Source organism: Schistocerca piceifrons, chromosome 3, assembly GCF_021461385.2.
Source record: "Schistocerca piceifrons isolate TAMUIC-IGC-003096 chromosome 3, iqSchPice1.1, whole genome shotgun sequence".
In the NCBI taxonomy this organism is placed as follows: Eukaryota; Metazoa; Arthropoda; class Insecta; order Orthoptera; family Acrididae; genus Schistocerca; species Schistocerca piceifrons.
The window spans coordinates 191,693,215-191,710,421 of record NC_060140.1 but is presented as its reverse complement, the minus strand read 5'-3'; the positions used below and the strand labels follow the sequence as shown (position 1 = coordinate 191,710,421).

At 37.9% G+C, this 17,207-nt stretch overlaps 1 protein-coding gene across 1 annotated transcript in view; it reads left to right on the top strand.

Moving 5' to 3' along the window:
- Nucleotides 1-17,207, top strand: part of LOC124787687 (DENN domain-containing protein 5B) — a 475,881-nt gene that overhangs the window by 363,604 nt on the left and 95,070 nt on the right. Inside the window, exons 3-6 of the mRNA XM_047254514.1 lie at nt 2,241-2,411; nt 3,884-4,143; nt 4,922-5,196; nt 10,396-10,571. Of these exons, the coding sequence (XP_047110470.1) occupies nt 2,241-2,411; nt 3,884-4,143; nt 4,922-5,196; nt 10,396-10,571 (882 nt within the window). The remainder of the gene's footprint in view (nt 1-2,240; nt 2,412-3,883; nt 4,144-4,921; nt 5,197-10,395; nt 10,572-17,207) is intronic.

The window sequence follows — 17,207 nt, the reverse complement described above, 5'->3', positions numbered from 1 at the left end:
CAACAACAATAGGGCCAGTAGGTATGACAGTCATGTAACCCAAAAACTACATATGTAAAGTTAAATGAATAGATAGTAGTAAAAGTTGGGTAAAGCTTCTGATACTTCGCCTACTTGTTCACTGAACTTTTTGCAGTTTACACCAATAAATTGGTTGCCTTTCTCAGATTGAATGTATGTTGTTTTTATCATTCATTTCGTATCAATTTCTGTACTTTTGATTTTCCATACACCTAGAGCATGGTTATGTTCCTATATGTTGTAAAGCAATATACAATTTGATAACTGTCACTTTTATGCCATTAAGTCACTTTGATGGAGCTCCGTTATTGGTGTGCAACACATCTGTCTTGTTACAGTCTCCCCATTGGATTCATACCTACAACTAACCAGTAAATCTCATCCATGAACAAGTTTCTTGTGACTGTTGCATTCAAATCATAATACTCTTGAATCTTTCCCTTGATCAACACCTTGAAAAGAAAGATCAACACCTTGAAAAGAAATTAATTCTGGATTGTATTCTTATTTTCTATCCATGGGATAATAAGTATAGGGACTTTATTAATAGTCACAGCCATGTTTAGTTTATTTAGCTGCTGACGAGGAATTGACAAGAAAGTGTTGAACTTTCCACCCACTTCCTACCAAATATGTACTTCTCACATCTACAGTGTGACTTCTGTGTATTTGAGGTTTTATTGGCTTTTAATATAAAACATTTGTTGAGAGAAAATTGGCACTGATACTGAACTGATACACAAAAATTTTAGATCTGCTTGTTCATCCGATTTCATTTTTGTCACCATCACAGAGTTTGTTGCTCACTTCTTTCCTGATGATGATAGTAACATGATGTAGTGTCCTATGGGTCAAGCAACCATGTTTTCACTACACTCAAATGCTTTGAGATCATGCATCTTGGTGATTTTATGCCATGCTGTTCTGCTGATGACTGGAACAAGGTGTGACAGCATCTCAGCAATATGATGTGCTGTAGCAACAGGAGTGCTCACTCTCTAACATAGCAGTTGTATCTAATTCAGTTTCTTTTGAGTGTACAGTTGTACGCTAATGTATGTCATATTGTATACAGTATCCTGTATGTGTATTGTCTGCAGTATTGTATTTTTATGGAAACTATTAATGTAATTTTGTATACCTTGTATTTATATGTTTGCAGTATTGTTTGTTTGACTTGTCCTACCTTACAGTACAACATTTGTACATTTTGATAGAGGAGAAATAGGGACAGTGTGATGTCTACAACAGCCAAGTAGTAATGATTCGATGCACGTTGTGGATTACCCACTTTCTTGATTACCACTATAGACTCATCACTGCCCACATTTTTATATTAGCTGCTTCCATGTTATCCGTCTGGCAGCAAACTTTAGTGATGAATAAAGATTCGTTAGAGTTCTTTTGTATGAATTCCTTTTTCTCCTAATTTTCCCTTAGCTGCACTGTGACAATATTTAATATACATGGAAAGCTCATGTGAAACTGAGGATTTTTACAAGATGTCCATGTTTTGTGTCTAGCAAATAGTTATTTCATAGTGTCATCCTTAATAATCCTTGCACTCACAAAAATGTGATTACCATCACTTATCTAAATTTTTATTTGCATTTTCTCGGGTTTAATTTTCTTATTATATGCACATACTTAAACACTTCCTTTGTTTACTTGTGTGTACTTGTGCACTTTTGTTTTCTTCTAAGAATGTTTACGTGTAATTTGAATTTAAGATTTTATTGTTGTTCTATCCATTTGTACTGCTATACTGTACATGAAGAAGCTACACTGAATAATAAACAAGTGAATTCTGAAGTCTGTGGCACAATCTCGTGATTGGATATTGGTCTGACTAGAGTTAGAGTGCAGCCTTTCTTCGCTGTGCCGGATTCATCACATCAGTTACTTTTACTACTGGTAAAGATCACCAGTACACATTTGATAGCAGGCAGAGTGCACCTGGAGGGACTGGAATGACGAAAATTCCCAGATCCTATCCAGGTTGAACCTGGGGCCTCTACAGCTAGAGTTTAGTGCTCTGCCTTCTAGACCACCATGACCACTCTCTGTCATGGCATTCATTTTTATATAAAATTAAAAATTATAATTCTAAAAGTGAAGTTTACTTTTAATGCTTGCAATAAAAATATGCTTTATAAAACAAGAAGACTTCTTTCTTGGATACATACTATACTGAACTTTTGTTAATTTTCTTTTTCCAGTTGTGCCTGCCACACGGTCTCCAGTTCCGCACACAGAAACACTGCATTGAGCCACGCTTTCACAGCTTCATTATCACAAGAGAAGATGGGAGTCACAGCTATGGCTGTAGTTATATATTTTATGAGGAAGTTCGCAATCGAAAAATATGTAGTGCCATGCAAACATTGCAGGTAGGAAAGTCATAATTGTTGTGAGTACAAAAAATTGATATATATATATTAAATGAAAGTATTGAAGAAGTATTTCACTAAGTGTTTGACTTCTTGTGCAAATTCCTAGCAGTTTTCAACACTAAAGAAATTGAGCAGTTGCTGGTTGGAATTGTGTCTGCTGTCTATAAAGATACTTCACACAGATTTGAACCTTGCTGTGATACCAGTATCTGTTAGCAAATGGTATGTGTTGTGTACTTCATATAATAAAATTTGGAGGCCAACACAGAGGCTTCTCTCAGATGCACTCTTCATGTAGTGAAGAACTTAAATGTTAACAGTGCCCTGACATTCACAAATAATATTGCTAAATTCTTTGCATTTTTCTGATAGAACTACTAGCTGCTTTGTGTTTTCAAGTTTTGCACACTATGAGACACACCAAAAGAAAATGTATTATCATAATTTTTTGTCAACACAACAAATATGGTACAAAGCCAGTAACAGAACATTTCTTTCTATGCACATTGGCAGTGCGAGTCACTTCTGAAAGTCTGTGGGTTAAACAAACATACCAGTTGTTTAATGTGTTCCATGTTACCCAGAGTGATCAATTTTTAATGTGGACATACATGTATAAGCAGAAAAAAAGCCTCACAAATCTATCTCACAGTGTACAAGAACTTTTCATTTACTCATGTGAAAATGTGTAGAAAATTCAGTGGCTCATGACTGATTAATTATGTGCAAGTTTATGTGTTGAAGAAGACAGACACAAAAGTTACTGTTAGAGATGTGATGCAGTTTTGTGACTCTTGTGGGAATGCTTCAGTGTAGCTCGAAAAACAAACATCATTCCCTCAGCAGCAAAATCTGCCTCTAAAATAGAAAGGCTATCGATTTTACAGAGATAAAAGGCTACGAGATATGAACCAACCAATATATACCTCACATTGTTGAAGGTTCTTAAGTCTCGTTTCTTCATATGCTTGTTAAGTACTGGTATATATGCGGATAGCACATGGCCAGTTGCTCGGTAGTTCTCCCATACTGGCTGACTTAGAGTTTCAGCTTATCACTTGTAACTACAGTAGCATTTCACAAGTGTGTGTGTGTGTGTGTGTGTGTGTGTGTGTGTGTGTGTGTGTGTGTGTGTGTGTGTGTGAGAGAGAGAGAGAGAGAGAGAGAGAGAGAGAGAGAGAGAGAGAGATCGTGCCAGTGGATGAATACTAACAACTTTCTCACTATTTTTGCTTGCACAAACATTGACTTTCCATTGTAAGCTTTTGTTGTTTCCCGAGTTATTGCTACTATAAAAATAAGAAATTTCGTCTTGCCTGACAATTTGCTTCTACAGATATAATCTTAGAATAAACAGCATCCGGTTTATACTTTCTTGTGCTTCCTGTGAAATGTATTTTATATACTCATAAAAAATAAAATATTATGTGAACAAAATTCTCTTAATAGTGCTGTTTTGTTCTTTCAAGGCAATGCACTTAACAGAATTATCAAGCAGTCATCGTATTCCACAATCTCGCTCAAGAAGACAGGGTAGGCTAGCTGCTGATGGCTCACACAATACTCGTTCTCTTCCAAGACACTTCAAACTTTCAATGCACCATCCTGCAGCAGCCCAGAGCTACTATGAAGCCGCAAAGGACACACTGTATGCATCAAAAAGCATAGCTATCATCTCTCAGTTACCATATGTTCGTGCTACAAAACTTTTTCTGGAAGGACTGTACAGGTTTGTAGCTGTCTGTAGGTATTAGTAGCCTAATAAACCTTCATTTAATCATAGGAGATTTCTTGTTTTGAAACAAAGTGACATATTCTCATTCTTAAAATTGTTTTTTTGCTATGTAATTAATTAATTGGAATAACAAGACTTTTTTTTATATATGGTGTGTATGTAAGTTACCACATTTAATTCGAAGTGTAATTAAACCACTCAGTATTTCTTTCTTTAATGAAGGTCTTTTCACCAGTATTCACATATTCTATAAATTTCCGACATTAGATTAAATTGAGTACTGCTGCCCTGTATCTGTGTAGAATATGATACAAGCATTCTTAAAATCTGATTGATATTTTCATGAGATTGTGAAACATTGGAGGAGAACTCTTCAAGAATGTTACTTTCAATTAAGAATACAGAGTTAATGGAGAAGCAACATTATAGGGAATAACCATGAGCAGGAAGGAAATATACTGTTTTCAAATTGCGGTACGATTGTTACAGTGTAGGTTTTCAGTGTATCATATTGGATTTCAAATGTGGATATTTATCTCAGCTGAGATCTGAGTTTTAATTTCAGTTAAGTATCCAGTTGTAGTATGTAACAGATGTTTCTTTCAATCAGTTACTGCTGCCAAATTCTCATTCACGGATTGGAAACTTAAAACAGAGGAAAATATCACTCTGGCTTGTATGTGGTAGTTTTATTGTTAAGCAGGCAGCTTTATCAAACAGTGTTGTTGTGTCCTCTTTAAAATACTTATGCAAGATTATTTATTATTTGCAGATGTGCTGTGGAACCAAATGCTTGTAGTGTGAGCCTAGAGAGCCATGTGCACAACCTTCTATTTGAGACTCCATTACCACAGCCTGGTCGTAGTTTGCGTTTCTCCTGCCCATACAGTGGTGACCCCATTATAGTACAACGACCGAGCTCTATTGAGGAGTTGCCTCTGTTTGACCTGCCAATTCGACAGCTCTTTGAACTTCTGGGAGTTGAAGGTGCTGTTCAGCTTTTCACTTGTGTGTTGCTGGAAAACCAGGTGCTTTTATGTTCCTCAGGTGAGTGGCAAAAAGACATTTGCACATGCTGCAGTTCTGTGTCTTAGAGTAAAATTTTATTTGATTTGTAAGAAATAAGATTATTTACCTCTGATCCAGTACCAATACCACAGAAAAGCATTAGCTTCCAATTCATTTAATTTGGTAAATGTCATTAAGTTACATTATGAGTCCTCAAGGGCTGCAAGGTTCACTAAATAGTTTAAAGGGTAGGTGTATCTGTACTCCACTGAGTGCATTAAGGTTTATGATATGATACATTGACTTAAGACATGGTTTTCCCCAATATCTCATTATGTTTGCCGTGGGTCTTATATGTGATCCATAGTGTGTAGTAACCCACACAGTGGATGTAAGTTCACCATGGGCAGCCCAGTACGGATGGCTGTCAGCAGATTTGCCGTGTGCACGCAACACTACACAAGTGCCACCCAATGCGGATAGCGTCTTTATAAGGGCTAGGAGCTAAGTCGCTGTTGTTAACAGCTTACAACCCTGCCAAACGGAGCCTAGCATGCTGGGGGAAGAGAAGGTAACTGCAGAAGCAACCGGGCCGTCACAGACAAACACATCTTCGGCGGCAGGAACAGTGAATACCCTTTCCTTCATGCCCCTCTTGTTTCGTACAGCATGAGCAGGCAGCCTGCCCCAAGTGGTGGGTCTCTTGCTGTAAATTAAAAATAAATAAAATAAAATAAGTCACAATGGAGGGCCACTGTGTGCCTACTCAACTCGCAGATGTATGCCAAGCTAGGGTCCCCAGCATTGGCACATGTCGAGCAGCTATTGGTAAGTTGTAACAGACAGCATGTTTCTTTTCTCTGCCAATTCATGGAAAACACAGTATACAAGTCAGGTGTCTTTTAATTATGTACTTGGTGGTTATGTTGTGAGTACTGAAAATTTGTTTGGGTAGATGCCTTTGCTACTGGTCGTAAAGAAGCCGTTTGATCAACATCTTCTTTTTGACAACTTCAAGGTCACTCTTAATGTTCAGGTAGTCATAGACAGTTACCCCCAACCTCAACTAGAGGAGTTAGTCACAAAGTTGGTAGGGGGTCAGTTTTTTTCAAAAATCGACTTGACCGATGCCTAACTTCAGATACTATTGGACAAGGCATCAGAACAGTTGTTTGTTGATAGTATGCCTTTCAGCCTCTATCAGTATTAATGTTTGGGTTTTCGAGTGCACCAATCATACCAACTTTTTTTAGAACAGGTTATGACAGTTTTCTCTCATTGGATTAACTATCTCAATGACATCATTCTGACAGATGCTAATATGAAGGATCACCTATGTAACCTCTGTGCTTTGCTTACTGTTCTACAGGCCATGGGCTTCAAATGTAATCTTGCTAAGTCTCACTTTTTTCCAGGCTTCCACTGGTTGTTTGTGCCATGAAATTTCCTGGCAGGCTGTGCACACCATGGAACAACATTTGCCACTTTTATGACTTTGCCCTATTCATGTAAGCTACAGGAACACCAGGCATTCCGGAGCAAAGTGGTGTAATATTGCAAGTGTATTCCCAGATGGCTAGTACCGCCCAGCTCTTGCATATTTTGCTTTGGAAAGTGCTCCTTTTGTTTGGTCTGCAGCCTGTGAGCATGTTTTTGTGCAGCTTATCCTGTAGCCTTCACTCCATGCTGTGTCCTGCCACATTTCAACCTGGGAAGCATTTGGTCCTGGCAATGGATGCATCCCAATGTGGGATGGGGCCGGTCCTGGCCCATCGCCATTCAGAAGGCTCCGAACAGCTTATTGCCTTTGTGTCGAAAACACTCTCATCTTGGGTCAGAAAAATTATTCTCAGGTGAAAAGAGATGCCCTTGCTATTGTCTATGCCTTAAAAAAAATTGTCTGTTTTTCTATGGTGCAAAATTTCATTTTATTACCAACCACAAACTCTTGGTTTCTCTGTTTAGCCCATGATATCCTTACTGGACAAAGCTGTTCATCATCTTCAGCATTGATATCTGTCCTTGTCTCAGTACAATTATGAGATCCATTTTCATCCTGTGCCGCAACATGTAAACAAGGATGTTCTGTCCCAACTCCTCGTGGGTCCTGACACCTCGTTTGACCGGGAGGAACTGCTTTGTTTCCAACTGGACATGTTGGTGAAGCACACAGTGAGCAGCTTCCTCGTCACCCATTCCCTTATTGCCTCTGCTGTAGTGGTGGATCTAGTGCTCTGTCAGGTCAGATGCATGATGCAACATGGTTGGCCCAACTGTCCACTGGACCAGGTGTTGCACCCACTTGAGAATTATTATGAATTACACAATTACCTCTCCCTCTTGGATGGCATTTTTTGTTGTTGATGGAAGAGTTTACTCCCGGCATTGTGGTTCCACTGGCTCCATGGTGGGAGGTCCTCTGCTTTTACATCAGGTTTACTGGGGGATCTTGCACACACAACCTACACAGCCTTGGGAAATAGTCCCTAGTGATTTCGTTGGTCTTCTTCTAGACACTTTCTGGTTATTGGTACTTGATGGTTTTCCTCCTTTTTGTGTTGTTTTTTGTCTGTCTGTAACAGCAGACATGACTGTCAAGTCCCTGATGAAGGTATTGTCCATAGAAGGCTTGCCTTGCACACTGAATTTGGACAATGGTCCTCAGTTCATGGTGCAATCTTTGAAGGACCTTACTACACACAATGACATTGTCCACAACACGGCACCTGGACAATGGTCCTCAGTTCATGGTGCAGTCTTTGAAGGACCTTACTACACACAATGACATTGTCCACAACACGGCACCTGCCCTCCATCTGCAGCCAAACAGTGACATGGAAAACCTTTTCTGAATGTTTAAGATGCAGCTGTACAAGCACATAGGATGTTTCGTGACCGAGGAGGCTCTCACATTTTTGTAAGCTGTTACAGAATGATGCCAATTGTGGCAGAGCTCTTGTGTGGCCAATAGCTGTGGATGCACCAGTTTTGTTGGTGTTCTTGCCCAGCACACCAGTCTGGACCACAGCATTTGGATGGTGCCCTGACTGGATCCCAGCTGTTGTCCACATCCAGCACGGTCACCATGTCTTCGTGGTTCACACTGAAGATCGACTTGTAGCATGCCACCAGAACCATTTGTGTCCCAGGATGGGTGCAAAGCCCCCTATTGGAGATGAGCAGGCCCGGTTGTGCCTACATACCCTGGTGGTCAGGGCTTTGCCAGCACCGACGGCAAGTTTGCTTCCTGCTGCAGGTGCTGACACCTCCCATGTCAGTGAGCAGCAGGGATGAAAGCTTGGTTTCTGTTGCCAGAGCCTCTCCTCTTCAGTCTGCTGCGATTGTTGCCCGTACCAGCATCCCTTTTTGTGGACTCAGACATCCAGATGTCTCCCACCTCACCTGTTGCAAATCCTGTCCACTGCTTGCCCTGGGATTCATGGGTGATGACAGTGCCCTGATCTGACTCACTTTAGTCAGTCAGCACTGGTTGGGACAGATTGGGAAATTCTCACACTTTTGGCTGCTGCCCTTGGCACTGCCACAGATAGTGAGAGCATTGTGGACAGCGATGCTTGGCCTTTCCTTCCCTGCAAGGAAGGAGAAATGTAGTAACCCATCAGTTACTGCACTACCACCACAGGGGATGTAAGTCGGGCCACTACAACAAGTGTACTGGGTCTCGACATTCCAACAGCATGCCTGCAACTATCTGTGAAGGCCGCCAGGGGCAGTCTGTTGACTGACTGCCTTCACAGGTCCACTTTGCACACACAGCGCTGTAACAGCAGTACCTGATGTGGATGGCACGTTTATAGCAGCACAGTGGGCCTCAGGTCCATCAGTTGTTAAATGTGTTAGATGTGTGTAAACTACTTTCATTGTAATCTTGTTAATTCAGTCTGTGACCCAACAAATTGTATCTTTTCTATGAACATGTTTCCTTGTGTTCCTAGATAGAACATCATGTCATTTTGAGTCTCATTACAAACAAAATGATGTCCAATGCATAATTTAGTACGTCAGATTGATAGAGCAACCCCAAACTATCATGGTGTGAAATTCACTTAGTGGAAATTTAATGACTATGTTATATAACATGAGGGATCATTAGTGTTTGCAGTAGTAACGGTAACTGAGTATGCTCCTTTGCCATCTCCACAATATCCTCAGACAACTCTGTCAGTCCATTATCACGGGAAATACTAATTATTCTCTGTGCTTTACTGTAACTGTCAGTAAATATCTTATGATTACTTATCAGACTAGCTTACTCTGAGTTCACATAGTGAATTACAGTGATAATCAAAACCTGTAAACTAAAAGTATTAACAGTGTATCAGCTGCTAATGTAAATATTTTCAATTTTGTTGTTTTCATGTATTCACTAGGTTATGTTATTGTAATCTTGAATTACTGTAACAAGAATATCAATAGAGGCCAGTTACTAGTGTCCAGCTTTGACATGAACAACCCAGTTTTAATGACCTCGATGTTGATGGGATATTAAAATGTTATTTGCTTCCCTTCCTTACCAACAGATGTTGAAAGACATAGTGTAGTAGCTATTACAGTTTGCTTTTAGGCTTCACTACCTTCAGCAGTTAAATGTAAAGTTGATACAAGGTCATGTATGTGATTATAACTGTCAAATATTTGTTAATAAAATGTTGTGTGTGTGTGTGTGTGTGTGTGTGTGTGTGTGTGTGTGTGTGTGTGTGTGCGCGCGCGTGCGTGTGAGGAGGGAGGGGGGGGGGGGGGGGCACAGGTGTGCACCTAATACTCCAGAATGCAGGGCTCAAATCCATTTACAGCTATCCAAAGTTAGGTGTGCTGAAGATTTCCTAAACCTAAGCAAATGTGTGGATGCTTCCTTTAATAAAGTTATGGCTGATTCTTTCCCCTGCCCTTCAGTGATACACACAATCACACAAGGAGGAAAGAGTGCTTTATGCTGCTGTGAAAATCTGTTGTAAACTGCTAATGTAGATCAAACCTGATGTGGAGGGGCTGGATAATTTTATTATTCACCTGGTTATTGTTATCTTTATTTCAGTGTTGTCTGCTATTAAATGATATTTTCACTGTCTCTCATAAAAGTGTAAAGTTTCATTGGCTTTTAAGCAAGTAGTAATAAAGGCTTGTCGTAGAAAAAAACACCAAACTATCTAATAAAGAAGGTACCAGTGTTCAGTTGTCAGAGTGGGATGTATAAGTAGTATCAATTGAACTTTGCAGATTATCAGAGGCTTATGGTGGTAGCGGAATCTGTAACATGTCTGCTGTTTCCATTCACCTGGCAGCATGTCTATGTGCCAATTCTACCTGCATCCCTGCAGCATTTCTTGGATGCTCCAGTTCCGTTTGTGATGGGATTACATAGTGGTGAAGCACAACAACGAATTGTATCAGAAGTATGTAATGTTTTTGATACTAATGTTTTAATAGGAAAATTATTTAGTTGTACAAGAAATATGGACCGCTACGGTCGCAGGTTCGAATCCTGCCTCGGGCATGGCTGTTTGTGATGTCCTTAGGTTAGTTAGGTTTAACTAGTTCTAAGTTCTAGGGGACTAATGACCTCAGCAGTTGAGTCCCATAGTGCTCAGAGCCATTTGAACCATTTGAACCAAGAAATATGTTCAGATTGTTTTCACTCTATTATTTATAATATCAGTTGAAAAAGAAATCATGTCTTTAAATGGTTTACAGATTTATACTTCCAGAAGCACCCACTGCAATTGAAGAGTGTTTTTTCAAAACTTGATAAATGTAACGGATACAGTTTTCCATAAAATGAGTATTAATGTTTTTCACATAGGTAGATATGTTCAAAAATTTTAATTTTTACAAGATTACTGGATGTCACCGACATTAATGAAGCACTATGATGAAATATATTAAAATTTTATTTTTATAGCAGTATTTTTTCTTAAAAACTCGATAAATGCATTTAATTACAGCTGGTATCAGTTGTCTGTTTTAGCTCTTCATAACGTTTTAATTTTTTTGCAACTAATTTTTTAATGTGTTTTAGTGTTTATTGTATGCCTACATTGTTATACAATGCATATTTTGGCATACATTCTTATATATTCCATTTTTAAATTTATAGTTTTTATCTTAATTGAGAATACACAAACAGTAGCAACAGAAACATAGTGGTATAATACAGTAATAACAGTGATAACTGTTTTAAGATAACTGTCTAGTTTATGTCATTATTATCAATACTTCATAAAGTATGGAAAGTATTACTTGTTACAGGTACATTGTTATTGTCAAGTTTTCTCTCTTACATTTATAAATTGTTCATCTAGTATAAAACTCCTTTGCATCGTCTCAAACTTCAAAGTACTTCCTTTGCCAACCATATTTTGTTTTTGTAAAAGGGTGGATGCTAGTACTGTTGGATGCATGGTTTCTTTATTCTCAGGATGCCAACTTGTACTGGATCTCCAAAGTATGTATTGCTGACACATTAACAAATTTCTTTCCTTTCTTGTATGAGATGACGCACTAGTAATTCATTTTAAAATGATAGCTAAGATTTTCCTTGTGAAGATTCTGTCTCCAACCAGGAGTAGAAAACAATGCTTTCCTTTTTTTGCTCCTTAGTATGGATCATGATGCACAGATTATATAACCATACTTGTCTGGCATAGAAAATCTCACTGATTGATAGTTTTGGAATAGGCTGGTTTAGCTGTATGTCAAAGAAAATCTTAATGACAGTTGGATTATCTCCCTTAATTAACATTAAACCACTTTGCATGAATTTTATATAACAATGTGTATACTTTGCAGTTCATTCTTCTTCTCCAGACATGTTTCTGCTTGCATTTCCAGTAGACCAACTTTGCAAGTGGAGCAGTTTGTTGGTGTGAGGAGTCCTGAATTATATATTGAAATGTTTGTAAAATAGTTCTTGTATTTTTATAAGGAGCATTGTTTCAGTCTTAAACTTTTTCTTTCTTCACAAAATCCCTGGAACATATTACTGACTGTGAGACCTGAAGGCAAATAACCTCTTGTGGGTTTCGCCCTGCCATGGTTGCTCCCTCTCTCTCTCTGCATTTATATTTCCTTATAGCACTCTTAATGGCAATAGTTAGGTCCTCATGATCCTTTCCTGTTCTGTCGCCACCTCTCCATTTATTTAGCAACCTTCCTCTTTCGTGGAACCTGCTTGCTACATAGGCATTTCCTGCCACCGGAACATTCTTTGACCTGTATGCCATTTTCAGAATCGCAGTAATTATCATCTATTCTGCTTTAACTTGCAGTACTTCTTTGTGGACTAACACAGTAACATCAAATGAATACTTTTCTAAAATAGCTGTAGGTGCTCTGAAAACAACTGGTTATAACACTATTCCCTCCAACAAGTACTGTTGCAATAATGAAGAACATTGCATATAGCATCCCGACATGCCAATCTAGTACATTATTGCCAACTGCTTGCTATGGAAAGAGGGTGAAGACACTTGAGAGTAATTTTATTGCATTTGTCGGCTTTTGCTATAACTCAAAGAATGCATATATTGGCTTTAGCTGAATCCTTGTGATTTAGGCTGCTTATACACGTGGCGATATTTGTCTTTTGCTGAAACATGTTTCAGGGGTTCATGTAAAAGGTCAAAATTATGCCATTACTATGCCTAATTCAGTTTTGAAATTTTTCTGTATTTATCGATTTAATTTTTTTCAACTGTGTGCTTCCTTTCTTCCATGTTGGTTTATAACAGTGTGTTTTTTTTTCATCTTTTGGTAATATTGTTTTGACCGGTATTTTGCAAATAAAGTGTTTACAGGCTAGGTGGAATGGGGTGGCGCATTGTCTTGGTGAAGCGTTCAGGAATTCCTGTTACACAAAGGGGATCTTCATTGCCTCACTTGTTCAGGAATGTCAATCAGAACCTTGAAAAACACAATGATTTTCACTGATAAATTTACTTATTTTCTTGATGTTGTCTTCTGTTTTTTATGGTCAGTGTTGTTCAGAGCATGGATCAACTTCAGTCGTTTTATGTCCCTCATTAAATCTTTTGCACCACTCAAAAACTTGTTTTCACAACAAACAGTTACTTCCATATACTTGCTTTAACATGCTATGAGCTCCTGTACCAGTTTTCTCCACTTTCACTAGAAATTTGAAGCTAAGTTGTTGCTCCACTTGAACATTTTCTGTTTTCTGCAAAGACATTAGCGCAAGGTTGTCAGTGGATGAATTTTGACCATAAATCAGATAACGAAATATTGGTGTCCTGGTTAATTCCCATTAGAATTAAAATTCCCATCAAAGCATATATTTCAGAAATGCTAGCAGGAGACGTGTTTTTTTTCTTTCAGCTTCTTCATTTGTATGGTCAACAATTTTCTGTACTGTTTCAGGAGTGAAAAATTTCTTAAATAATTCACATATACTTGTTACTTCCCTAGCAGTAGTTATTTGCTGATCCATGGACTATGTTGGCAAAACCCCTTCTGCAATGCTCTCTACCAGAACTTACGACTTATTTATTTGGAGCATTGCCTTCATGGTTTGTTTCTTCATTGTCCTCCATTTTTTTATTTGAATTCTCTTCCACTTCTGTATGATCTGACTCAAAATCACTTAAATCTGTTAATTTGTCACCTACTAAAAGTTTAGCAAAAATTCTGTATCTTACAAGAAATGTGTTGGCTCTATTGTGACAGACTGATAATAATAATTGCTAGTAATCAACAATTACAATCAAACTCAATTATTAGACTCTCAACTAGATACTGTAAAGCACAGTTGATGTTGCCAAATGAAATTTAATAAAGGAAAAATGTACGGGCAATTTTTGTCCAATCTTGGTGGTAGTTGGGAAGACAATAAAATTATGGTCACGTGTAGTACTAACCCAGGACAGAATGTGCCCTTGGGCCCAAAATTTTTTATTCGAAATTTTTAAAATGTTAACTATAGAAATGTACAGTATAGTACTTTATAAGGTGCAAGTCAAATAGAAAATGGCTCATAAAAACAGAAGGATACTTGTTATGAGTTTTGAATAAAAGAAAAATGTACAGGCAAGTTTTGCCCCTACATGATGGTTGCAGGAATCATTATTATTTACTATCCAGAGTTATGCTTACAGCTTATATCTGTAAGTTGTAGTTATCCTGGTAGGAAGAATTTGAATGGGTTAATTTTATTTTACAGACTGCTATGGTTACAGTTAATCATCATATGCAACAGCATTTTATTTTCTACTCTAATGCAGAGAGAATGCCATTTGCAAGTTTAGTGTCAAAGAGTTATAGCTCTGTACTTTTGCACAATGAAATCTTAAAACACTGCAGATATTCTTACATTATAACTGGTGGAGCTGACTGAAACTGTATTTTTCTTTGATTTCATGTTGCAGAGATCAAACTGCCACCATTATAATACTGAGATCTGTGTCCCCATAATTTATTAGTAATTAAACAGTAAATAACAACTGTATTTTTGCATAATCAAAATGTTGCATGTACTGGAATTTTCAAATTCTCATAGTGATGTCAATTTTTTGCTGCTGACAATGTAGATTGAGAATTTGAATAGTTGTGTTAGTTACATGACAGTGTTTGTTGTTTTATGATAAGCAGCAATGTACTGTAGGTAGGATTTAGTATTTACAGATGTTAGTAAATATTTTCTTTGAAGAAATGATAATCAAGTAAATGCTATCACTAACACATAAACAACAGCAGATTTTTTAAAAGTAACAGCGTTCTTTGTAATTATGAAATGATTTTCTTGTTTTTCGTTAATGTATACCTTGACTTGTTCCATATCCCTGAAGGTGTTCCTTCTTATTAGGATCTACGGGACAGAATGGATAGATGGATGAATGAATGTTTTAATTAATTAATGATGGGATTGTGGATTAAATAAGCAGTCAGGATGTAACAGCTTCTCAAAAGTCCAAGTGATCACGTAATAAACACTTCTAACTTAAAAATTATTAAAATCGAGAAAATAGTTCTAAATATTGTCAGAATTGCTTTTATATTCTACACCTACATCAACATCTACATCTATACTCTGTAAATCACTGTCACGTGATGCCAGAGGGTATGTCCTATTGTACCAGTAATTGGAGTTTGTTCCTGTTCTATTCACTTATGGAGCATGGGAAGAATGATTGTTTGAATGCCTTTGTGTATTCAGTAATTATTGTAATCTTATTCTCTTGATTCCTATGTGAACAATACATAGGAGATTGTAGTGTATTCCTAGAATCACCATTTAAAGCTGATTCTTGAAACTTTGTTAATCGACTTTCTCAGGATAGTTTACGTCTATCTTCAAGAGTTTTCCATTTCAGTTCCACAGTATCTCTGTGATGCTCTCCCATGGATTAAACAAACCTGTGACCATTCGTGCTGCCCTTCTTGTATTCATTCAGTATCCCCTATTAGTCCTATTTGGCATGGGTCCCACACATTTAAGCAATATTCTAGAACTGGTTGCCTGATTCCACTTCCCCAATATTCTACCAATAAACCAAAAGTCTACCACCTGCTTTAACCATTGACTAAGCCTACGTGATCATTTCATTCCTACAGTGTGTTACACTCTGGAATTTGTATGAGTTGAATTTGTATGAGTTGGCTAGTACCAACAGTAACTCACTGATATTATGGTCATAGGGTACTACGATGGGCGTTTGAAAAGTACATGCAAAAATAAAAACTACTTACGTGTTTGGAGTATGCCTGTTTTTATTTTTCAACATAGTCTCCTTTGAGGCTTACATACCTCATCCAATGCTGTTGTAATTTGTTGATCCCTTCCAAATAATAGGAATTGTCTAAGTCTGCAAAATAGCTATTAGTTGCTGCAATTACCTCCTCGTTTGAATAAAATCTTTGTTCCACCAGCCATTTCTTCAAATTGGGGAACAAATAGTAGTCTGAGGGAGCCAAGTCTGGAGAATAGGGGGAATGTGAATAGAGTTGGAATCCTATTTACATTAATTTGTGCTGGTGCAGTGTCGTGATGGAAAAGGACTTTTTGCGGTCCAATCGCCAGCGTTTTTCTTGCAGCTCTGTTTTCAAATGGTCCAATAACGATGAATAATATTCACCTGTAATAGTTTTACCCTTTTTGAGATAGTCGATGAGGATTATCCCTTGTGAATCCCAAAAGACATTTGCCATAACGTTTCCAGCCAAAGGAATGGTCTTCACCTTTTTTGGTGCAAATTCTCCCTTGGTAACCCATTGTTTAGATTGAAGTTTGGTCTCAGGAGTATAGTAATGTATCCATGTTTCATCCACAGTGACGAAACGACACTTGAAGTCCTGGGTATTCTTCCTGGACAGCTGCAAACCATCCTTGCAACACTTCACACGATTCCGTTTTTGGTCAAGTGTGAGCAATCGCAGAACCCATGTTGCCGATAGCTTTCTCATGTCCAAATGTTTTTGCAAAATATTATGTACCTGTTCATTCGAGATGCCCACAGCACTAACAATCTCGTGCACCTTAACTCTTCTGTCATCCATCACCATATCATGGATTTTATCAATGATTTCTGGAGTTGTAACCTCCACAGGGCATCCAGAATGGTCAGCATCACTTGTGCCCATATGGCCACTTCAAAAATTTTGAAACCATTTATAAACTGTTCTAATTGAAGGTGCAGAATCACCGTCATGTTTATCAAGCTTCTCTTTAGTCTCCTGAGGCATTTTGCCTTTCATAAACTAATGTTTAATCACCACACGAAATTCTTTTTCAGCCATTTTTTGACAATCACTCGACTTCCTTGATTCACATGAATGCCAAACACAAAGAAATACACCTATATGGCTGAAACTTGAAACGCATTCTTTCCAAAGAAGCTCCTAACTAAACATGACATATGTGCCGGTGGTGCCATCTCTCGGACTTCGCAGGGACTTTTCAAATGCCCCTCGTATATTTTTTTTCATTTTTTTGAAGTGCACAATTTTGCATTTCTGAACATTTAAAGCAAGTTGCCAATCTTTACACCACTTTGAAATCTTATCAAGATCTGCTTTCAGAT